Below are 26,111 nucleotides of genomic sequence, written 5' to 3'. Positions count from 1 at the left end.
TGCCTTATCCTTCGTACATCGCGGACTTAACTCCCAGCAATTATCACCTCTTTCTCAAGCTGCAGGATCACCTTGGTGGCAAACGCCAGGAATACAAAAGCTGGATTCCTGTCTTCAAAAGTGTGTCGGAAAAAACTGTGTAAGCTTTATAACAATGTATAAATTAATAACAATAAACAATGTTTACTGTTTGTGAAAAATTAGGGAACCTTACTTTTCTACTAAATGCTGAAATATTCCTAGATACGCAACAGAAATTGTCCAAATTTAATTGTGAAATTACTTGCCAAAAGGTAGTCAATCCTTGTGAAGTTAAACATAATCTAGTGTTCTAATAAAGATTTTGAAAAGAGCATATGCGAACATAATATAGTTCTTAAGAAAAATAAGAAAATAATATCATTACGTATTATTTTCGTATTTATTTGTTAAGTACACGTACTAAACTTAAATCAACATTTCGGTCAGCGTACTCAATAACTTATAGTAAGTAACAAACTGGATACAAACATAGTTTGTAGGATGCTAGGAATTTTTTCACTTTGCAATTCCAAATATAACGATATGTTTCATGAATTTCAAACTCTTGACATTAAAAACGTTTACCGGGATGAGAGGAACTCAAAATTTGATGCACATCTACTTCACAAAAGAGAGAATGTTATTGAATGTTTCATAATTTATTTTACTTAATTCAACGAAAAATCGGATTCTTTGACTTCGTTTAGTGTACACAAGTTCAAAGATGATGTGGATAAGTTTTAAGTAGGGTGCTTTCAAGCTTTCTTGAAAATATTTTTCAAATAAATATGATCATAAAGTCCCTCGACCAACAAACTCGATATTCACGACTTAAAAGAATATGGATTACCTTAGCAGAAAAATTTTGGAAAAAGATATAATGAAATTTGACGAACATTAGAGCAAAATACACCACCAGAGGCCGTTTATTATTTCCATCGTAATTCGTATTGAACTGACAGTTGGCGTTAACTATCGATACTTATAAATTATCGGGAAGACATCCTAAGTGTTTCTTATATCACGTTCATGCTTCCTGTTCTGAAATGTGTGGGATGCAGTTTACTATCAGTATGCTCAGCATGTGGTATTAAGTATCATATGGAACTTACTCTCTAAGAGAGGGAGAAACTAAACTGAAAGTACAATGGTGGATTTAACAAATAGAACCGACACGATGTTTATGAACTTTATATAGATGTTAATTAGCCATTATACAGAATATAAAACATTCTGGAATACAAAGTAACGTCATTCGTTAACTTTGCTTCAACAACGGAAATTCCCGAAGGCTATATTTTGCTTAATCAAATACTAAGAAAAAATAAACTTTTTAGTAGTTATTGTCATGAGTGCTCAAATGATTACCAGTATGAGAATACGTTCGTTCTATTCCGTTCATAAACTTCGATCATAAATATAAAGCTCATCCAGCCAACCGTTGAAAAAATCGATGAAATTCTGCAACAAGGGTGGATCGAAATATTTCATCTCTTTACATCACGACGTATATGAAAGTATACGTACGACTAGATACCAAAAGAAGCTCCATACTTGTGTTTTATAAGAATTAAGTGAAAAAATTTATTTCATATTTGTGGATTGCTGCTTATACTAAACTAGATAAATCCTTTTTTGGAATTAACGATTACAGATGGTAAGAAGTAGATTACGACAATAATCTGTGAAAGTTTATCAAACAATTGAAAAGCCCATATTGATGCGTAATAAAGAGATATTTATAACTATGATTCAATCTTTGGCAAGTTATCAATTCGACTATCTAGTATCAACAACTAATGCAATTAAACTAACGGACTGATTCATGAAAATGATCTCTTATTACGACAACGGCAGATAACAGATATCTTTAGTGCCTCGAGATCAGTGAAAATGGTTTTAGAGACATTGTTCAAGCCAATAGTTTAATAGATTGGCCAGCCAGATCTACAGATCTAACAATATTACACTTGTCTGGGGACGACACTAAAAAAGTCTAAAACAAACTTTGCGGAAGAATTCGACGGAAAAGTTTAAAAAAATTTAAAATTTAAACATTTAAAAGCGCCACAGCAAATATATCGAGCTGGATGGTGGATTACTAGAGAGAAGTATATTTGGCACATATTTTATAAGAAAATGTGCTATTAATAGCGTTATGTCCCTTGGGCATTATAAGTAAAAAATATTAAATTAACCAATATGTGATCCCATTGGTCGAATGACCTCTAATGACACGAATTGACATGAATATATATCAATACACATAAGACATCGATGAACATCGAATGACAATAGAGGTAAATTGACTTAATGGCCGTCAATTCATGTCATTTGAGATCATTTTTCATCTCATAAACCAATTATTATGAGAATTGTCAAGAAACATTGAAGACAAGAGTATTGACTAAATGAAACTTATGATATTTTTCTTGTTTTTTTTTTCATATTCATTCATTCATTTCAGATTTTTATCGATATTTACGGTAACCGGTAAAAAAGCACTATAGTCTCTAGCGTTGAGATTGCAACGACTTTTTTTACTTGTTTGTTGTTACTTTTATATTCAATTATTTGTTAATAGCGTCCTTTTGAAGTTAAATTCAATTAAGTTCTTGAAGTTAAATATTGATATTACTTTAAATATAAATCTCTCCACATGTACTAAAATCTAAGAATTATGAAATATAGAACAATCTTTCTATGACCATTTATTGATACCGAGTATTCCTTTGAAACTTTTCTGAATTCTACATTGTCATTACTTCCTTGTGGGAATATTGAATGCAAAAATCCTTCTCTTTTGAGATATTTTACTTTCATAATATTGATTTTAATATTTTGGAAGTAAAGTTTCCTAATTTAAAACATCTCTTCAGAACATTTTAATCACATTAGTCAAAGAATATATTCCGGTATTTTCAAAAATAGAGAAAAAATAAGGTTTTCGAGCTAGGTATAGGTTTATGTATAGAATGGATAATAAAATATAGAACCTGTTAACTTTTGGAAATAGGTAGTTAAGTTCTCTCCGATCCTCAACATTCTAAGGACATACCTCTGCATTCTAATATAAATAAAATAATCTTCCGATTGATAATGTATTTAGTTTTTTTTTCATAAATACACCGTTACCCAATCCATAATTCCAGCATTCCTCATTAATAATTATTGACTATAAGAATAAATATATAAAATTCAGTTCCGAATCATTTACATTGAAAAAATGATCAAAATCTTATATTAATATTTTCATTTTAAATGAGTCATACTATATACTGTACACTGAACATATTGTGGGATTAATTTTTTTGTTATCCCTGAAAAAGGTCTGGTTATAAGCACTATTAAAATGACGAAATAAAAACAGTAAAAGAGATTGCTAGACTTACATGTCGAGAACAAATGATCCCACCAATCCGTTCTGCAGAGATAGGCTTTAAGATCGTCGGCGGTCCTTCCAACAATGACGACGGGGGGTGCTACAAGAGTGCGAATTATCAGAAAAGCGGCAAAAATCGTCAGTATTACACCCAACCTCTTCAGCAAATTCGTATCCGTGATCTTAACAGCTTTAGCAGAACGAACTCTGAATATAACGGATATCCTGCAAAAGAAAAATATCTTTGGTCTCTAATTCAATGCTAAATTTCGAATAGTGATTGAAAATATATAACATAATCTGTTTCGTTGAAAAATGGTTATAATTTATTTGCTTTTGTGAATTTCAGGCACTAGTAGAATGATATTGAATTTTAGGAAATCTAAAACAATGATGTTTTGTTGTTATTTGATAATTTAAAAATTTTATGACGTTGAGTTTACTATTAATGTTAATGAATGTAATAATTGGATATTCGTTTGTACTTATTGGAGAATATATAAAAACTTTTCCATTAATCTTAAATTGATAAATTGACTGTTTTTTGTCGAATTAATGTCTAAAGTTTGTACAGCAAATGAAATACCATAAAACAAAAAACAATTAAAATATGGAAGTCAACATTCCGGAAAATTCCTATAAATGGTGTAGCAGCTGTGTTTTTGGAATGTATCAACAAAAAAAATTTCACAAACTTCTTTATTGATCTTTACAATTAGTTCCATGCAGCTTTACAAGACAACGTTTCCCTCAAAATGCAATACATCTTGGGTGATCATTAACTCGTTTAGAAAAAGTTTACAGTTTTTTTGACCTTCTTACGCCATCATCATAAATATCGTGGAGACGAGGAGATAAAAACGATTAACATTGTCTTAAATCGCGGATTGGACAGCTTCGACTCTGTTATACGCTTCTTTTAACTGCTAACTTTGTGTACATGTCTTGTGGTCATACTTAATCATCCACTTCTGATCTCCAGTTATTATCACTGACAAGGAGAGACATCATTGGAAGATTATTGATTATTCCATGTTAGACAGATATATCTTTTCCTTGAAGACATGATTTGTGTTATAATCAAAATTTTTACAATCCCAATTCTTGAATTTTATATTGGTTGATAGGATAAGATAAAATAAAAACAGTATTTATTTTTATTTTCAGAAAAGAAGCGATAGAAGAGATTCTAATTATACTGAAACGTTGTTGAAGTGAGGTATTATATGTATATAAATATTTTTTTGAATATGTGAGCCGAAAAAATTTCCTTTGTTTTTAATTTTTCTCAATATAAAAGTGGAAGGACATTATGATAGAAGAAATGACGGTAATTAAGAAAGATGTACTGTATAGTATAGCCCAATGTTATCTCTAACCATAACTTTTTTATTATTTCTATTATTATTATTATTATTATTATTATTATTATTATATATTATATTATATATAAGTTTACTTTGAAATAACAGAGAGGGACGCCTCGATACCAGCGTCGTTTACTTAGGGAAACCACACTATATTGATTTTAATTTCAATTTTATAATATATTTAACAACAATCAATTTTCGAAAAGGTAAAATCGTGTGTACTGCTGTCATAGTTGGGAAACGAAATGAAAAGCAGCGGAGGCAGTAAATATACGAGTCAACGAAGACTAAATTTATGAAAATGACAACGCCACAAAGGGAAGGAACAATGAGAAATTCTCCAATAGATTTGAGAGGACAAAATGTAGTAAATTCAGAAGTCCAAAGCTATGTATATCTTGATGCGGTTTTCAAGGGCGACGGCAACAGGGATGAGAATTTGGAAGTAAAACTGATGAAAGAAAGTAAACATCTAAAAATATTAGATATAATAATAATAAGAATATTGCCAGAAAGACAAGAATAACACCAACAGTAAATTACGGTATTGAAACTTGCATATTTAATAAAGCAGACGGTTATATTAGATATTTGGAAAAGGTAAATAAGAAGATATTAAAGAAAAAAAATAAGAATTACAGTTACGAAGATCGAATAGCGCATTACGGAATATATTTGAAGAATTAAGCAAAATAATAATGAATTGCTGACCAGAGAAATAAAAACGTGAATGAAATAAATTGAATAATTCAGAATAAAAAGTTTTTTTCTCACTTAAATCAACATTTTGATGCAATGTTCCTCAACATTTTGTCTATCAACGAATCTTGAAACACGTTTTATTATGAATATCACGTTTTAGCTTTCTATCCAAATGTCATGAATAAAATAAGTTGCTTTCTCGTTTTCTTTCTGGTTAGTAGAAATTAGTTATAAATTTGTCAGGAAATAAAATTTACGATTGGTTCTCCGTTAAAATGAAAAAAAGATACTTTTATAGAGGAAAATGAGAGCTATAAATTGATATAAAACTTCCTCTCTACAAGCAAGTAAATTTATATGATTTGACTACGGGAATGTTAGACATCTCTAAAGTTATACTTATAGGCGTTATTCATAATAATGGTACATCGTTAGAAATGGTTTAAAATTTATTCACTTCGTACCTACTTATAAATATATTTATACAACATTGAAATTGTAACTATTTGTGTCGCAAGTGGGTATCTGAAAGCTAAGATAAGATTTCGAAAAACGAATAAAAAACTTTTTCCTGGACTACATCATGCTATATCCCAAAACACAAAGTGTAAACCCTTTTCTCTGTGAACTAAAGAAACGTTTTTGCGTAGATTAGTTTACTTTCGAAGGTCCAATTATTTTCCGTACACAAAGGCTGGCGTTTCGGGCCCAGGCCTAAAGCTAGTCGTTGGATATTCACTGTAATAGAGATTAGCTATAGGGCGGCTGTTATAGCCAAATGGTCAGTATTACCTATATCCTTTCCGCCCTTTGATCTAACATATTTTACGGCATGTCTCCTGCAATAAGTACAATTCCCCCTTGGATGTAAATAGGGAAAAGAGAGAAATAAATGTAAATAGGGAAAAAAGAGAAATAATTGATTTATATAGGGAAAATGACTGTTCTTGACACTTGGCAATGTATTCTGCATTTATTACGCCCGTTCCGAGAAAACAACGGAATACATTTTGTAATGTATTGAAAGGGCTTGAAAGGAGAAAATAAACATTTTGTTATACGTTTTCAGCTCCAGTTGCTTGTTTTTAAAGAAGAACTTTCAATTGTACTTTTCTCAATAGAATATTTGATCAGTTTTCAAACCATCTGATGATTTCTTATATATATTTATATAAGAGCGTTTTCTTATTGGGAACGTGGCAATGAAACACCAAAGTAGACTAACTTTAATATATTTTCCGAGCTATCGAATACTTATGTATTCATTCATAATAAATACAATTCAAAATCACCGAAAATCTTAATTAATTATTTCTCAAACGTTGAATACATAAGTATTCAAAAGCTGGGAAAATATATTAAAGTTAGTCCATTTTGGTGTTTCATTGTTCCCAATAAGAAACCGCTTATATATATATATATATATATATATATATATATATATATATATATATATATATATATAAGCGGTTTCTTAATCTTAGGTCTCCTCTACTTTAAAATTAGTTTGTTTTTAATAATTTTCGTATTTCTTTCAAAAATTATATATCCTTACCATCAAGAGCACTATTGATACTAACACACTTACTGCTAATCTTGAGTTAACTGTATATGTATCCATTTCTTTTTATCCTGTATCTGTCTGTGCTAGTCACATACTCCTAGACTTATCTTGTACAATCTGATCTTCTTATATATTTTTTGATCTTCCTGGCAGTCTTTTCTTGTACTCTGTAATTTTCCTTCTAGCCTACCCTTTTCCCATTCTTTTAATGTGTCCGTATCATTGTATTCTTTTTGCTTTAATTATGTTTACTATATCTTCATTTTCTAATAAATTCTTAATTTCATAGTTCATAAATTCTCTGTACTTCAGCTTTCCCTGGTCCATGAATTTTTCAAATTATTCCCCTCTCATATATCCGTAGTTGTTTATATTGGTTAGTTTCAATTTGGACCTTTTTCTTTATTTCTTGTTGACTTTCATTTTTTGTCATGTTTAACGACAGTCACACCCGATTTATTCAAATGAAGATTACCATTTATATTATTTTATTGATGTGTATTTCTTGTGTATACTTTCAATCATTATGTATTTTGTTGTATTATTTGTATTTTGTAACGGTTACTTGTGAGAATAGCTTTTGGCTTGATTTATCTCTCAACATACTGGATTCCTTTATCTTGAAGCTTTTTATTTGGTCTTCCTGGCAATCTTTTCTGATTCGGTCTCCACTAATTTTCCTAATACACTACCGTTTTTCTTTTAATGTGTCCGTACCATTGTATTCTTTTTGTTTCTGTGTTCAAAATATCATTATTTTCTGATATATTCTGAATTTCATAGTTCATAAGTCCTTTATACTCATTATTTACAGCTTTCACTGATCCAATTTCCCCAATTATTCTTCTCTTATACACGAGGTGGGCCATTAGTGTGTGGAAGTGCAATAACTTACTTAAAATAAAATATACAAAAAAAATTTTTAAATAAAAGTTTTTTTCCATTGTGACATTGCCGAGTTGGAGCGAAAAATATGAAAATTTGATGAAAATTGGTGCACTATAAATGCTGCCTAGTAAACGTTATTAGTGAGAAGTAACTAAACTTGTTTGGTAAGTACGAAAGTAAGTGATGGCTGAAATGTCTGAAGACAGTAAAAATTTCGTTTGGAGTTCGGGGTGTTTTTTTAGATAAGCATTAATTCAGGAGATTTGAATTAGCAAAAACTTCATTTTTTCAAATGGAACATCTAGTATATTACTTTACCATCTTATAAAACTATTTTATTCCTTCAAATTATGTCTGATAATGTACACTCTAAAATTGAGTGTTTAAGAAAATTGCATTTTTAGTTTATGATTTGAAAATATTCACCTTTTTAACAAGTAAACACTGAACTTGACGTTTAAAATAGTTTGTGTGACAAAATCAAATCAAATTTTATACTTTTAAAACCTATAATAAAATGAACAGGGTACCCACAAAGTTCAAAATAAACAAATTAAACAAAAATAACCAACAACAAATAAGAAAGAACTAAAAACTTTACAATACCATGTTATTAAATGTTCAAAATGATCACCATTTACTTCCATACAATAATGTATGCGATCTTCAAAAGGTCTACTAGCACGATGTAACATATTGACATCAGCAGTTCGGAAAACCTCCTTAATTTTATTCTTCATGTCTTCCTTGGTAGTCGCGGGTGTTTTGTACACTTGTTCATTGACGTAAACCCACCAAAAAAAATCCATTTTTGTAAGGTCCGGTGAACGAGGTGGCCGCCTATCATGAGCAGGTAATTACTGAAGTAGTTGGGGTAATTCGTTTTATAAGAAATTTGAATAAACTTGCCAATAACAGTCCCGTCAAAGAAATATGGGCCTATGACATTATTCCTAATTATTCCACCCCATACATTTAATGACCACCTTGTTTGACTGATAGTCCGTATACAATGCGGTTGATTTGTTGCATAATAATGGAAATTGTGTCTATTAATAAACCCATTTTTAAGAAATGTTACTTCATCGGCAAATAATACAAAATTGAAAGAATCTCTGTTTTGCTGAATTTGTTAACAGAAGGTTAATCGCTTTTCACAATCATCATCCAATAGTTCCTGCATTCGCTGTATACGGTAAGGATGCATTTTGTTCTTAGATAGAATTTGTTGGACGACATTACGACTTATGACATTTAATTTTTCAATGTCTCTTTTCTTGGCTGTCTTCTACCTGGAAATTTATGTTGATAAATTCTTTGTGCGAGTAAACAGTTCTTATCACTGGCACCCAGTACTAAAATCATATCTGTCAATTATTGTATCAGAAAATTCATGATCTTAATTGCTTCCTCGTTCTTTGTAATGCATCTAGATAATAACTAATCACTCTGACTTAAACTGTGAAAATGTCAAATTCAAATGTCAAGTTACTTAATAAAACTATGGATATTTTTACTTCATTTGTTGGTAAGGTGATGTTTGCTTAATTTGGTTTTGTTGATACCCTATTTATTTTATTATAGTTTGAAAGTATAGAATTACTGGTTTGATTTTGTCACAAAAACTACAAGTATTTTAAACGTCACATTCAGTGTTTAGAAGAAGGTGACTATTTTTAAATCATAAACTAAAAATGCAATTTCCTTAAAAACAGTCAATTTTTGAGTTTACATTGTCAGACATAATTTGAAGGTATAAAATAGTTTTATAAGATGAAAATACCCCGAACTCCAAAAGAAACTTCTACTTTCTTCAGACATTTCAGCCATCACTTACCTTCGTACAAGTTTAGTTACTTCTCACTAATAACGTTTACTAGGCAGCATTTATAGTGCACCAATAAATTTTTTATATTTTTCGCTCCAACTTGGGAATGTCACAATTTATGGGAAAAACTTTTATTTAAAAATTTTTTTTGTATATTTTATTTTAAGTGAGTAATTGCACTTCCATACACTAATGGGCCACCCTGTATATTCAGTTGTTCTTTGTTTGAAGAATTCCGCGTACTTATCTCATTACGTAATAGGGTTCTTAATCGTTCTTAATCGTACAGTATTTTTCAATTTTTTTTAAATGGTATATTAGTTCATAAAAAAATAAATAAATTTAAATACCTAAATGACGCGTCAAAGCGCATTTGTTGTCACATGACCGAGTGTGACGTTGTGTGATGTACAAAGTAAGTAAACAGACTTAAGTGAGGCTAGAAGTAAATACAGTTTAAACAGAGTTGTTGGGATTTTTTTAAAAAACATTCGCACGGCTGTGAGTATTCAATTTTGTAGAATACAAGATGACGTATCGTTAGTGCATTGTACCAGAATGTACAAACTCTAGAACAAAAACACCAAACATAGTTTTCGTGCAAGTCCCTCGAGAGAAAAAGCGACGAAAACAATGGTTTCAAGCTATAAGAAGGTAACTTGTTCAAGCAAACAAATGTGATAATGACGTTACTATAAGAAAGTCTAATTAGTAGTACCCACGTATCTGCTTTTACTCCACGTATTTCAGCCTAAGTAAATAAATGATTTTCAGCAAAGATCATAGCAGCCATGAATGCGTCTACCTTAGGTATATTGTCCGACTTGCTTCGATAAATCCTATTTCGGCCATCATTTCAATTAGAATAGTCTTTGAGACCCTTACAAAAACACAAATCGGACTAAACAACCAATTACCTCCTCTCACAACAAAAGAATGGCGTTTGAAAGGCGAAATCCGGTGACCACGTTCCAGTATTTACTTACTTTCTACGTCACAACCGCAGTAACCAATAGAAACATGTATTCTGTCACGTGTTATTATTGAAATTATCATCAATTTATATTTGCGATTTATAAGCATCATTTGGATTACGTTTTATATCTAATTGTTCCCCTATATTAATTTTGCAAACACCAGTTATATATGATAACTTGTAATTACACAATATTTTTGTGAACTTTCTGATAATTATAGATTATTACTTTATCCATAATTTTATGTTGTAATATTCACATTGGTGCACTGATAGACCAACATACAGTACAGTAAAAAGCAAATTATTACCTATCGTGGACGAAAAATTGACGTTTCTATAGTATAATGTAGGATGAAGGTTGAAATATGATTATAATATTTATGTCATGAGAAGGAGTTTCCAGATTGAATGTCAACATCGAAGCCTTTTATAGTTATAGCATAATCATTGGTAGAGGTTTTGGTTTTGTAATTCAAAATTAATAACCCTGTTAAAAGCTTTATTCAATAATTATTTATTATATAATTTTTCTCGTAAACATTTTTCAATTTGTTTCATTTTCTATGAGGTATATTGATCTGCTCGAAAAAATTTAAAGAACAATTAGAAAAAATTATAGCTCAAATTTATATGGTTATATTTTCAAATATAACCAGGTAAGTTTTGTTTCCAAGGATGCTTAAACCAGTATTATGAACCAAATTCATTTGGATATCAGAACAGAGGTCGCATTTGGACTAAAAAGGAACGTGGAATTTCAATGATTAAGTGGTATTATTCAATTAAAAAGTTGGAGCAAAACCACTGCTGGATTTCCATTTAGGTTTCGTGACGTATTTCGCCATTAAGAAGAATCTAAGCGATTCATTTACATTATTTATATTACTTTGAGAAATTGATTTATTTCTTTTTTTGACTTGTCATGTCGTATATAAAATTTATCGTGAATTTCAAAGAACTTTTTTAACATTCTTGTAATTTTGTTAGATTCTTAAGTTTAGGACTGCTGCCAAAACGACATTTGAACCAGAAAGAGCCGTTTCGAGTTTCAGTCTTCTACATACTCAAATGTCAATCTGCTGCAAAAATATTTCAAGCTAGAAGCATTTTATATCGTATATATTCAAAGTTCTCTTGGAAACACGCCAGTAACTTTGAAAAGAAAACTATAATATATTGTAGTTCTTTTTATTTCCATTAGACGTGCCTCAACTTTGTTGGTCATTAGCACAGCAAAAAAAATTTGAAAATAACATAATAAATTACACAAAGAAATATTCATATTCTTTTTAAAGTAGAGGTTGGTAGCTATGTGTACAATATTTATATTTATATATATATATATATATATATATATATATATATATATATATATATATATATATATATATATAATATAGCTGGCAAAGACTTCGTTATAATTCATATATATATATATATATATATATATATATATATATAAGCGGTTTCTTATTGTGGACGTGGCAATGAAACACCAAAGTGTACTAACTTTAATATATTTTCCGAGCTTTCGAATTCTTCGTCTGGGCCTGAAATTATGGTTAAATACAATATAAGAGATATGTATAACATAGTAAAATTTTACTTAATTGAAATATTAATTATGGTTTCTATAGGAATTTTTATTAATTTTGAATTGGTTAAATAATGAATGACGTTGAATTTTTATAGGTTGGATAAGGATAAGTTGTAGTGAATGATGTTCGATATTGATTGGTAAATTTATGCATAACATTACAATTCAATAGATTAGGTCGTTATGATTGTAGCTGAATGTTTATTGTCTAGAATATAAATGACAATAAATTTTATAGGTTGGATCGTTATAAGTGAAGTTGGAATTTATACGTTAGGTGAGGTTACTTGGTTGTTAATGGCGTTGAATTTTTATAGAATTTGTCTTCTCAAAATCTAAAATATATGCAGAAATTACACTAAGGTAATTTGAATCAGTTTTCTGTTTAATGCATTAATCATGTAAGTTTTTTCTAAAAATAAACAAATTCTATAAAAATTCAACGCCATTAACAACCAATTAAACTCACCTAACCTATGAACTTCAACGTCACTTAGACCGACCTATTCTATAAAATTTATTGTCATTTATATTCTAGCCAATAAATACTCAACTAAATTAATAACAACCTAACCTATTGAATTTTAATGTTATCCATAAATTTACCAATCATTCATTACAACTTTTCCTTATAACCTATAAAAATTCAGTGTCATTCATAATTTAGCCAATTAAAAATTCTCCTAACCTAACCAGAATCAATATTTCTATAAACGTCAATTTGAATATTGAATTTTGAATTCTATGAGTTGGAAAATTTATACAAGTATTAATACCACCCAAAACCATCGAAAATCTTAATTGATTATTTTAAGTAAAATTTTATCATTGTTATACATTTATACATATTTCTTATATTGTATTTGACCATAATTTCAGTCCCAGACGATGAAAACATAAGTATTCGAAAGCTCGGGAGGAGCGCACCAAACTCTAGGAGTGTATTATACACGTGAAAATAATGTAAAAAACTCATATGTTCTTATCCGATTTTCATCTGTTTTCAAGTTATGAAGTAATTAAAAATGTTCATCTAGCTTTCAAGTTATATCTGAATAATTTGATAATTCTGACGTTTTGATTTACTGTCAGTGTACAGTAACTGGACGTTTAATTTCGAATTTGTGTGATTGTTAGTGTTGCAAAATACCAGATACTCATTCAAAATTAGAATGTACAAATATGGTGTTTGCTTATGATTTCTTTAATGGAAATGGTTCTGCTGCTGCTGAAGAATATCGTCAACGTTTTCCACACCAAAGATATACTGATAAAAACGTATTTATTAGAGTTTTTAACAAATTGTACGAGGCTGGTAAGCTTCCCAGTGCTAACATATCATCTGAGCGCGCTACTCGACAAGGTTTGGTAGAATTAAAAAATAGTTTGCTTCTATGTAGTAGAAGAAGATGCAACTACTAGCTCACGGAGAATTGCTACTCAATTGGGAATTCCAAAAAAAAAGGGTGATAAACACACTTCACGAACAAGGCTTATATCCTTATCACGTACAGAGAGTACAGAAACCTACAACCAGAGGATTACGCTAACCGTATGGAGTTTTGTGGGTGGATAAATAATAATAATCGTGTTGTATTTACGGGCGAAGCTACATTTACCCGTGATGGCATTAATAATACTTGTAACTATCATGTATGGTCGGACGAAAATCCCCACGCGAAAACAATTTTCAACATCGGTTTTCTGTAAACGTGTGATGTGGTATGGTTGACAGTTATTTAATTGGCCCTTTTATTTTGGATAATCTTCTCACAGGAGACAACTGTCTAAATTTTTTACAAAATGAATTACAAGGCCTACAAGAGGATGTTAAAATGCAGATGTACTATCAGCACGATGGAGCTCCTGCACATGTCGCTCGTCAGGTCAAGCAACATTTAGACGAACGTTTTCCAGGGCATTGGATTGGTCGTGGAGGTCCCATTAATTGGCCTGCAAGACCTCCAGACCTCACACCACTAGATTTTTGTTTATGGGGCTGGATGAGAAATGAAATCTACAAAATAAAAGTGGACACAAGGGATGCACTAATTAGACCAATTAAGAATACTGCAGCCCATATTAAAGAAGAAAGAAATTAATCAATTGGAAGAGCAGCAAACGCTCTTCGTGACGAAGCAGAAAATGTTTAGAAGTCAATGGCGGTCTTTTTGAAGATTTATGATTTATGATTAAGAAAATTTAATTTTTTTTAGATTATTTTCACGTGTATACACTCCTAGAATTTGGTGCGCTCCTTCCGATTCACCCTGTATATATATATATATATATATCATTTTTGAAAGATAGATAAAATTGACGTTTCGACTTTTCTTTAAGTCTTTATCAAAATATTTGGCTAATTTCATAACAAATCTCACGAGATTCTAGTAGAAGACAAAGACGTCGGGTCAGTCAACCTTGACATCAGGTACCTCGCAGATCATCGCTGTCGTGATATTCGTGTTCAGCGATCTCGAAAACCCCCGGAACTATATATTCGGTCAATTTCATAACGAATCTCAAGAGACTCCAATAGGCGACTTAGTTGTCAGCCACCCTTGACACCAGGTACCTTGTAGACCTTTTTTGTCATGATACACGTGTTCAGTCTTCGAATTCATTAATATTTTCCGAGTTAGAAATTTTTTATCTATTTGAGATGTACTATTATATATATATATATATATATATATATATATATATATATATATATATATATATATATATATATATACATATATATATATATATGATAAATAACGCTTACATTCTCTGCTATTTAAGAAGATATTCGTTCTATTTTCCCAATAATTTTCAAGCAGGTTTTTCGAATTATCAATTCACCTTACCTCTTTGACGGTTTGTATTTATTTTTAATATTAAATAAAGTGGTGCCATTTTCGTTGTTAAATTTTTATTCTCAGAAATTGTCGTATATTGAGTAGACGAAATTATACGTGACTGTAAAGCCGTTTTGGTATTGGAAGCTTCTAAGGTGCTCGTTGTAGACTACTGCATTGCATGAGATCTTTATTCGGCGCCTTTGAGAAACTGAAAATTCGACAAGAATTATAGTGAATATTGAACATACTAGATATTTTTTGTATTATAATCCTGTAGAATTTACAGGTTTAGCACGGAAATTTAACAGATGCGACTTCCAATCAAGCCGCACTATTGTTTTGAAGTAGGACTGAATCAAATTTAAATCAGAATCGAAAAGGGTTGTAAAAATAATGAGGGTATGAAATTTTTCCTTTCTATTTCAGATGGTGAACGGAATTGGAGAAAATAGAAAACTTTGATCGAGCACTTGAATGAAGGACTATATCCGGTCTTAGATATTCGAGACTGTGCCTGAGAAAAGTCTAATAAATATGATTTAAGTTAGAACAACCAAGACATTCACACAGGGATGATAATAATAATAGATAAAAAAAGTGAAATTTATTCTAATGAACCACACTTTATTTATATGATGAAAATTTTGAAAAAGTACATATAGGTACAGAAAGGTGAAGGTTATATAGGAAGTATTACTTTTTATAATTAGCGAAAAAATTATTAGAAGATGACTAATATGTGGGGAAAATACCAAAAGAGTATATGAACGTCCACACTTTATGGTATTACTTTCATTCAATCTAATCATTTTTTTAGTCTTTACCATTTTCCAAATAATTTTTACTGTATCCATAAGAATGAATATTGACTTAAATCAATACTTTTCCAACTTTTTCGTCATCAGCATCTATTTTGAATTATTTTTAGAAACCGATTTTACCAAGATTCATGTTAAAACTTATAGTGTGTGGTAGATGTAGCTTGTTTTTGAAAAGACCTTTTTTTACATATTTTTCATTGTTTTAAGTTTTAAGGGACTAAAAATAGTTAATATCGGCAAGTTTTTAATAGGATTGGATTTTTTATTCATGTCCTTAATAAGATTTACTCCACCAACCATCAACCATAGGATTGTTTGTATGCCAACTTCACAAACCATGGAACTATCGAAGTTATTTTGAATTTGGAATGTCATTTGGACCATCAAGTAAAATTAACTTAATTCAATTAAAAATAGAATTAGAGAATGAATTCGACTCACTCTAATTCGTATAAATGGTAAGTTAATCAATTTATGCGATACTATTATATATTTCATCAATTTTTTTATTGAATCATCAAAAATGAGGAGGTACGGGAAATATAAAATCAATAAATTGATTGTAAAACGATGAAAATTTGATTAACAAATTCCATTTAAACATACAAACTAAAGGAGTAAGTTTGTAAATTTGGTAAAAAAACCGGAGACTCCAGATTTAGTGTGAAAGAAGGTAAAACACAGGAAAACATAATAAGTTTATTCCAACCCACTATTTTAAGATAGCCACGAAACGATTCAGAAGACGTTTAGGCAAGTGCGCAAGCTCAGACTTTAAACCATAAAAATAATCAGTCACATTAAGTAATTGTCACATCTCATACTTCGTTTTTAGTCACTGGACAAACCTCTCAAATTTTTGATTTAATCCTTATATGTTTAACAATATTTCTTCTTATTACAAACCTATTAATATTTGTGACTGAAGCAATTGGATACCTTGGACCACCAAGGTAAAGGTACACGGTTTACAAAAAGTGAAACAGACAAAAGAAGTTGGAAACAAAGCGTTGCTTCTCAAAATATTCGCCCTTAAGGATTACACATTTTTGCTTATACTGGAGCTGATATTGTAGAAACAAGGTTTTGAAAGTCGTCAACAGCTTCCTGAGGTAATAGAAATGGCAGTCCGTGTATGTTTTGTTTGACAGTGGGAAACAAGAAAAAGTTACTGTGCAATTGATCGTGCGAATATAGGCAATGGGACAATAATTCGATGCTTTTCACTCTCAAACATTTAGTGGATCACGTTGCGCACAGCATACCATTCAGAAATAATATACAAATTTGCGGATTATTTTATGTTACAAAATTTTAAACATTAAAGTATCAATTAATCGAATGCAAGCTGCCATTTCAGGTAAATTATGTAGTTCAATATAATATAATATGCAATCAACTTTTAGTTTTAATGGAATTCAATAAAATAGTCAAACAATTAAAACATTTTATTAATTTGAAGATCAACTCTGTAAACGGCGATCCTGCATGAGTTTCTTTTTTTCGTAACGAAAGTTATGCGAAATATGTAAAAGTTGGCAAACATCTCAACTAGAGGAAGAAAATGGTGTAGTAAACTCCAATTTCTTAGTTCAGATAAAAGAATACAATATAACAAATGATGCAAAAGTGCTTTTGTTGATTATGTAGCTTGCATTCAATTAATAAATATTTTAATGCTTAGAAATTTGTAAAATAAAATAGTCCGCAAATTTGTTTAGTATTTTTGAATAATTTTCTTTGCTGTTGAGAAGCTTACATCGCTCTCAACGTCGTTAAACGTTAAAATATAATATTGGAAGCCATAATGAAGAAAAGTCATACCAATACTACCGAGAGTACAAGTATTTATTAACAAAACCAAAACAAATACTGTTTTTAAGAGTTCACCTAATTTGAATATCTGGAGGTAACAATTACAAACAAAAATACAGAAATTCCAAAGGTAGAAAAAGAATTGGGGAGGAGAGAAAGGCGCAGGAAACATAAAAACAGTGTTGAATTCCGAAATAATATTATTATCAGTAGGGGCTAGAGTTTATGAAACAGTAATTCGCCCCACAGTGCTCTTCTGCTCCGAACTATAGGTGTGATAGAAAAGGCTACAAATAAATTGGAAGTATGTAGAGGAAAATATTGTGAGAAATTTTTGGAGGAATTACCTAGGGAACAAAGACTAAGGAAGAAATGGATAGAAGACGCGAAGATATATATAAGAAAGTTTGCTATAGAAAGATGGGAAGAGGAGGCACAGGACAGTATCAAATGGAGAAATTTAGTAAAGAAGATCGAGCTGACAATAAAATGAAAACTCCAAAGCCATCGAGCGACGCAGCCAGTTTCTAATATTGATATTTATCCAATTAAACAACAAAATTATTTATTATTCATTGAAAGAATAAAATTTATATCGTTTACGGTGATGGTGGGGAGCTTTATAAATGAAATTGAACTAGATTTTTTGCGAACGTGCTCATAAAACTCAAAGCGGGGATCGAATGCATAAATTAATATATCAAAACATTATACTAATAGAAAATTCTAGGAGAAAATGAATTTGATGCACTTGTTTTTTATTTGGCGATATCTCAGTATTGTTCATTGAGAATATTTTTAAGCACAAAAAATTAATTAAGCAAATAAATAAATTTGAAGTGGTATAGACGTCTTAAATTCAGTACAATTAAAACTTTCAGCAAATTTTGGAAAGTTTGTTGAAAGATAAAGCCTTGAGCGCTAAGATTTCATTACAATCTCTCAAAATTCATGAAATATTAGGTTTGATTGGTTGGATTACGTTGTGTAGGAATGTGGAAGTCATTCAAAATCCATAAGCAAACTGTCTGTGTTTCGTTTCAGTATCTGTACAATATTTTCTTGCGATTCAAAATATATGATGTGATCCATAGTCACATAGGACCAAACGTGACCTGCTCTACTGTAAACTATATATATAATAATATATAATATATAATCAAAAAACTTCGCATCCAAATAAGTACACAAAATTGTGAATTTCCAATGACAACATAATTTAATAGTTCAGCTCCTAACAAATATGTTTACTAGTTTAGGTCACAGTAAACTTGTTTACGTCATACATCTCACATTTTGCTGGAATTTTTCATTATCTAAGTTTAAATAAATTGGCATCCTCTCAACTTAATAGACTTCCCCAGCCCCGGAACCCCTTTAAATGATTTTGCATATTAACGCGTAATTTGCATTTTCGAAATTGATGAGCATAATTAATATATACCTTGATAACCCTACTTTATATAAAGACAAGGCAAATGTTTAGGTGGTATGATAGAGGGGGAATTCGAAAGAAAAAGTTACTACTGTTATACTGATTTAATAAGGATAATGATGGATGGAACTTCACATTATACAGGATGTTTAAATAAAATAAAAAATACTAAGAAAAATATAGTATATTACGTAGAAAGAGTTGTTAGTAACCCATTACGCACGGAGTCGCGCAGTGGCGAGTGCATAATTTTCATGATTACGATATTTTTTCTACGCCCATTCATAGCATGCTACTTAAGAAAACGTGTTCTATTTTTAAAGAAATTGTATAATGTGATGCCTAAATTTTGGGGCATTACTGTTTCAATCCTATGTTTTTATGTTTTTTATTTGACTAAATTTGTGTAAATAGACCAAATAAAGTCTTACGTAAATAAAAATTTGATTGTAATTTAATTAAACCAAGAATTTCTCTCTCATTACGTGCATGTTATTGTTAAATGTCATTTACAAGGAATGGTGACAGTGCGATTTTTGACGTTTACAAACATGGGCGTAGAAAAATTTTTTTGAATCTTACTTATTTGCTGCATCCTATTATATTCATGAATATATTCGTGGAAATTAAAAATAATTTTTAGATGTGTGATCTTCACATACGAAAAGAATGGGAAATACGTCAAATGATCTGAATGTTTAAAGCACATTTGCAACTTACAAACTTGTTACCTGAAATGTTATGTCTCGTACTGTAATATTCGATGGAAAAAATTGTTACGTAATAAAATTCTTCCCAAACTTTTCATTTACGCTCTCTATTATTAAAACTATAAGTTTTATGAAGAACCTAAGAAAAATTAGATGGGTTCATGAGCTTGCGACTGGTAGTATTTATAGTGACTACTTACCTCCAGGTTTTGAGCATCAAAGCACCATAAGTTAGAGAGAAGCCGATTTCTCTGAGCCATACTCTAGCGGTACACGTATATAGCGTTGGCTTAGGATACATGACAATCATCTGAAATTAAAAAATGTGTTTAATAAAGAAAATGAATGAATATCAAATTGTTTCAGCTTAAAGGAGTGTCCTTGGGGATTGAAATCTTCCATTTATTACTCCATGACGATATTGATGTGAATAAGATGATGCAAATGTGTATCCTTACATATTATAAAATGAAGTCTTTGTCGCATATGTTTGCCTGTCTGTTCGCGATAAACTCAATCTCTACTTTACAGATTTTCATGCGGTTTTCACCATTAGATGGAATAATTCATAGGGAAGGTGAGGTATATACTTTAATGGATTGTTCCGGGGAAACAGTTGAGGGACATCTCTTTTTTATAGATCTACAGGAATACTTGCCTTTAAAAGATAGCTCACTATACCTATCTTTTAAAAAATTGTCACGTACAATGCGGATATTGGTAAGGTATTCATACATATACAGTATTAATCCTTATCAACTTACGAGGATGTATTGATATCTAGTTAGCCTAGACTAGTCCCATGCATAAACAAAATATTGCGTTACCATAGCAACGAACAATAACTTATTAGAAGTGTCAGTGTAAAGTTTGACTTCAAAAAAGTAAACACAATTAATTAAAAGAAAAAAGATGTCCATCGAAATAGTGAAAATCGGAAAATTGGACTATCGATCCATCATCAAGGACCTGTATTTAAAAGGGTTAAGTGGTAAGCAGATTTACGGAGACATGCTTAATATCCTTGGTGATGAATGTCCTTCGTATACGACCATTAAAAATTGGACTAGATGCTTCAAAAGAAGTGAATTTTCCATTGAAATTGATGACCGATCGGAAAGGCCAGATTCTGTGTCAGTCCCCGAAAATATCGATGCAGTTCATGACATGAGTTCATCAGACCGTCGAATTGGGCTAAAACGGATATCTGAAGCACTGAATATTTCATACGAACGCGTTCATCATATAGTTCACGTCAATTTGGACCTGAGAAAAATTGCTGCAAAATGGATCCTCAAATGTTTGAATGTTGACCAAAAGCGTGCAAGGGTAGAAGCATCGCGTTCGATCGCTGCTCGATTTGAAAACGAATTGTTACTATGGATGAGACTTGGGTACATTTCTACGATCCATAAACAAAGCAACAATCGATGGAATGGCGACCCTTTGGTTCTCCAAGACCTAAGAAGTTTCGTGTCCAAGAATTTGCTGGGAAAAGTTCTTGCTTCAGTTTTTTGGGTTTTCCATGGATCATGATCATCAATCCATGATTGATTTTTCAGATAAAGGTAGAAAAATAACTGGAGATTACTATTGGACATTACTGACAATTCTACGGGAAAACATTAAACTGAAAAGACGCGGAAAGCTATCCAAAGGTGTTTTGTTTTTGCAGAACAACGCCCCTGCACACAAATCTCATGTTGTCATGCAAAAAATTTGTGATTTAGGGCTTGAATTACTAAAACAGCCCCCTTATCCACAATATTCGGTAATATTGTATCAATAATGTAATAAATAATAAATTTATCAAATTGAGAGGAGAATATGTAATAAAATATTTTGACAATGAAATTTTGTTAGTTCTATGGTGGGCTAACAATTTTTCAATATATCCTCGTAAGTGAGTCAATTACATTTCAGTTCATTATTATAATATTTTATACTTTCTTCTTCATCGGCTGTTATGTATCTACTCCTGGACAAAGACTTCTCCTAATGTTTTCCACATTATTCTGCCTTGTATCGTTCACATCCAATGTCGGCCTGCTACTCTCATAATATCATCACGCTTGCGTTTGTGGTATCTTTTGGTTGCCCTGTTGTAAAATTTATAGTTAAAATTTCTCCATCTTCACGTCCAAAATCACCTACCTACTGCTATTTCAACTATATACTATATGACGTATGTGACTACTGTACGTTTTCTGATTTCCTCGTTATAGATCTCATCTCTTAGAAGATTCCTAGGAAGGGTAGGTTCAGCAAATTTAAAGCGAGTTCTCTCATAAAGAAATATTGCTAAACCACTTCCTGCGAAAGTCACGCGGAATAAAACCGAAGAACTTGGTGGTGTTGAACCGCTACCACGTCTAGCATTTATTTGAGACCTTACACTGTCAAATTACTGTATATACAGATCCAAAGAGAAATTCTTGCTTTGGAAAAAAAATGGAATCCAACAGAAATGTTGAAAATGCATTGCGACAATGTTTTGCTGCTAAACGCTAAAACTGGTTTTACCCAGGTTTTAACCAGCTTGCTGAACATTGGGTTGAAACCATAGAATACCGTGGGAACAATTCAATAATATTAAGGCTTGTCCTGTTGATTGAAGATTATTTGATAAAGATAGTAAACATTGGAAACCGATATTATTTATGATACATCCTCTATATTATAGTCTGTTATATGTTTATAATCAGTACATAACAAATTACATTTGAATATTGAAATAGTGTTAACATTCCATTAGTTTTGTTGATTAATAAACTTGATCTTAAGTCTCCTCTAATTGAAACTTCGTTTCAAAACAGATAAAATATTGACGCTTCGATTTACTTCGGTTTTCATCAAAATGTGACTCAAAACTCTGATACATTTATTATATAACGAAAGGCAACACATGTAAGCATAAAATGTTATACTATCCGTGCGAAGCCGGGTACATGTATCTATTCTACACCAAAAAATGTACATGTGATCTGTATAGTTAATATAAATCGAATAGACGACACGTATGAGTGTTTCAATATATATATTTTTAACTTTGACAATTGTTATCGGTATAATATTATTAAAAGTGTCACATAAAATTAATTCCGGTAATTCAACAACTTGAATCATTAAAAATCAAAATCTAAAGCTTTTCAATGAGAAATGAGGATCAGTCGTTTTTTCAGTTGTTATTGAAATTACTAATAATTGTCGGTATTTTAACTTATTTTATAACTCATCAAAAAATTGCAATGGATTAATAAATGGCAATGTATTCTGATTTCAGTAAATTATGGTGACGCTACACCTCTGTTTTATTAGGAAAATGATTTTATTTATCTTCAAAGTCATAAATACTCACATCAACGCACGAAAGGAGCTACATATAAATAAACTAAATAGGAAATGGGAACAGAAATATTTAATCCTTTTTAGTTGCAGCAAAAAGTGAAAGTACAACATTTCGATGGAAACTAGTGATATCATTTTTGTGATTTTCTAGAATCTATTCTTCGTTTTCTACCTTTCCACTGTTCTACAGCAATTTGACTTAATGCGTACCACGATTATACTTCCAAGTTACAAACAATGTGAAATTTACCTCAAAAATTATGGTGCGTTTCTAAAATTCGAGATCAGAAAGACAATGTTGAATTGTTCGAATAAAACGGTAAGTCTGGAATTTATGACTATGCTTTGACTCCCCCACCAAGTATTCATATCTTACAGACAAAGGAAACATTTCATAACACCAACTTCATCCTATACTAAACCGTACATACATTGTAAGTGTTTGAATTCTGTCGGCTTGGCCGCGTTTATGTAACAATTAGTCACTAAATTACAGGGTGAATTGATGATTAATTCACTCAGAAATCATAATATCGACCAATTATCCAGAATATCTACATAAATAATTCATTCGCGTTTGCAAAAATCTTTGACAAGTCTCAACAAAATTTAAACTTGCTGCTTCGATCCATTTTATTATAGCAGATCTCGAACTACCACTCAGTCAAAATGTCTCAACTGAGTCTCGCAGGAAAATCAACACAAACACAAACAGATTAGAAGCTGTTTACGACTTATGTCCATCATTTTCAATAATTAAGAATTGGTCTAAGTTGCTTCGTTGGGTACTAGGATCATTAGAAGATGACCTACGTACGGAAGGTCCTGTGACGGTGACCACTCCAAAAAACATTGAATTAATGGAACAAATGGAAGAAACACATTGGCATTTACAAAACTAATGTTGTGAGGATCCTACATGAGCATTCAAATATGACAAAAATTAGTGTAAGATGAGTTCCTCGAATTCTGAACACAGTGCAAAAGCAACGTCGAGTAGAATTTTGTGAGCGATGTTTAGAGCTTTGCCACTAGGATCAGAAAAGTTCAATCCGATCAATTATAACGAGCGATGAAACTATGATCTTTCACATTGATTCGACATCTTAAAGAGATTCCTTAGAGGGGCATCGGAAAGGAGAGCTTGTGCCAAAAAAATCAAAGGTCACAAGAAGCACCAAAAACGTGATGACTACAATATTTCGGAACTGCTAGGGTATCCCTTTGATAGACTTTAAGAAATCAAACACAAACAAGGCGCAGTAAAATATACCGTAGTGTGAGCTTGCGACTTGACAATGCTCCAGTCCACACTGCTTAGCTTTCCAAGGTTACTGTACATGAATGTGGCTTCACAGAGATTGAGCACTTACCATATTTCAGATTAAAAATGTCGCTGATTCAATGATGAAGGAATAATTGAAGCTCATGCAATGAATGAATTGAAGGCATTTTGAGTACCATGATTGTTTCAACGAAAGAACCACTGCCGAGAATGTATTGTTAATTAAGGATATCATTCATCGTAGGATAAAGAATCACACTTGGGCTCAATACTTTTGAGAAAAACGTAGTATTGCGACATATTTGTCCTACTGATTATCGTTTCAGTATATTTCTCAACTTGTTCTATTATATCTTAATTATTTCCTAGCCATCTAAATTTATCTTACAATTCATATGTACTCTTCCTGTGATTTTTCATTCAGACTAATAGTTTTCATTAAACTCCTATATTTTCCACTATATATGTTTTTAAATTTATCTAGTTGCGATATCAAATATCACACTTTAAGTCACTCCTTGACATTAAGAAACGAGTTAAATACACCGCTTATCGAGGAAAATTAAAAGCGCAGCAGAAACATTATACTTTCTGAGAAATTGTTACTTAACAACATATGTACTTTCTTGTAATTTCATTTAATATAATTCATTCTCTGTTCAGATCTCTAACAATAAACTTGTAATTGCTTGAATAAATATATTTTTTAAAAACGAATTTTTCGTTAATAAAACCAAAATTGGCGCAGTCAGTAGGATTCGCGCAAGTCGTGGAAATTAAAAATCACTAAAACGTTTACGGGCATACGGTGCGTAACAAATTTCGGATAGTGTGAAACAATTTAGTGACCTCACGACTTTAACGTTTCAACATTTTAAGTGCGAATCCAACGAACAATATTAGAATAGCAATTATCGTGCAATAGCCCTTTAGTGGTGAACATTGGAGATAACAGGGAATCATCGAGGGAGAAGATTTTAAAAGCCTGTTCTTCAGAAACGTAAGTTCCTTATTGTCCTCTTCTTGCCTTTCCCACCTTTACCTTTTTTTGGATTTCGGAAAGATAGTATTGATTATTAAGTTTTAAAGTTTCAAAAACGTATACAATTAATAAAAAAGAAATTATCAATTTATGAGTGAATTAAACTCTAGTAATCTCGATAACATAGTTCAATTGTTCAATAATATTTCTTTAGTCGAAAATAACGTAGAACAAACTGGTACTAACAAAATGGCTCCTCCTGCAATGAATTGGGATCTTTTCAAATCCAAATTATCAAATATTAAACCTTTTAATGGCGACAGTGAATATTTGAATACATTTATTACAAGGTGTGAGCATTTAATAAAGTCATATAGAATTTATAATGATGCAGAATTAAATTTACACATTATAGAAAGTATTAAAGAGAAATTAAAAGGTAGAGCAGCCTTCATGGTCGGTAACAGAGTTGAATTAAATACTTGGCCAAAATTAAAAACGGCCTTATTACAGTGTTTTGTTCACAGAAGGAATTTAA

General features: G+C 31.0%; 1 protein-coding gene across 1 annotated transcript in view; it reads right to left on the bottom strand.

Annotated features, from left to right (window-relative positions):
• The window catches only part of LOC130450704 (probable G-protein coupled receptor 158), a 452,310-nt gene that overhangs the window by 158,381 nt on the left and 267,818 nt on the right, over positions 1-26,111 (bottom strand). Inside the window, exons 7-8 of the mRNA XM_056789262.1 lie at positions 20,159-20,268; positions 3,414-3,628 (exon numbers count right to left, since the gene is read on the bottom strand). Coding sequence (XP_056645240.1) covers positions 3,414-3,628; positions 20,159-20,268 — 325 coding nt within the window. The remainder of the gene's footprint in view (positions 1-3,413; positions 3,629-20,158; positions 20,269-26,111) is intronic.

The sequence above is a fragment of the Diorhabda sublineata genome, chromosome X (assembly GCF_026230105.1).
Source record: "Diorhabda sublineata isolate icDioSubl1.1 chromosome X, icDioSubl1.1, whole genome shotgun sequence".
NCBI lineage: Eukaryota > Metazoa > Arthropoda > Insecta > Coleoptera > Chrysomelidae > Diorhabda > Diorhabda sublineata.
This window is presented reverse-complemented; position numbering and strand designations above follow the sequence as displayed.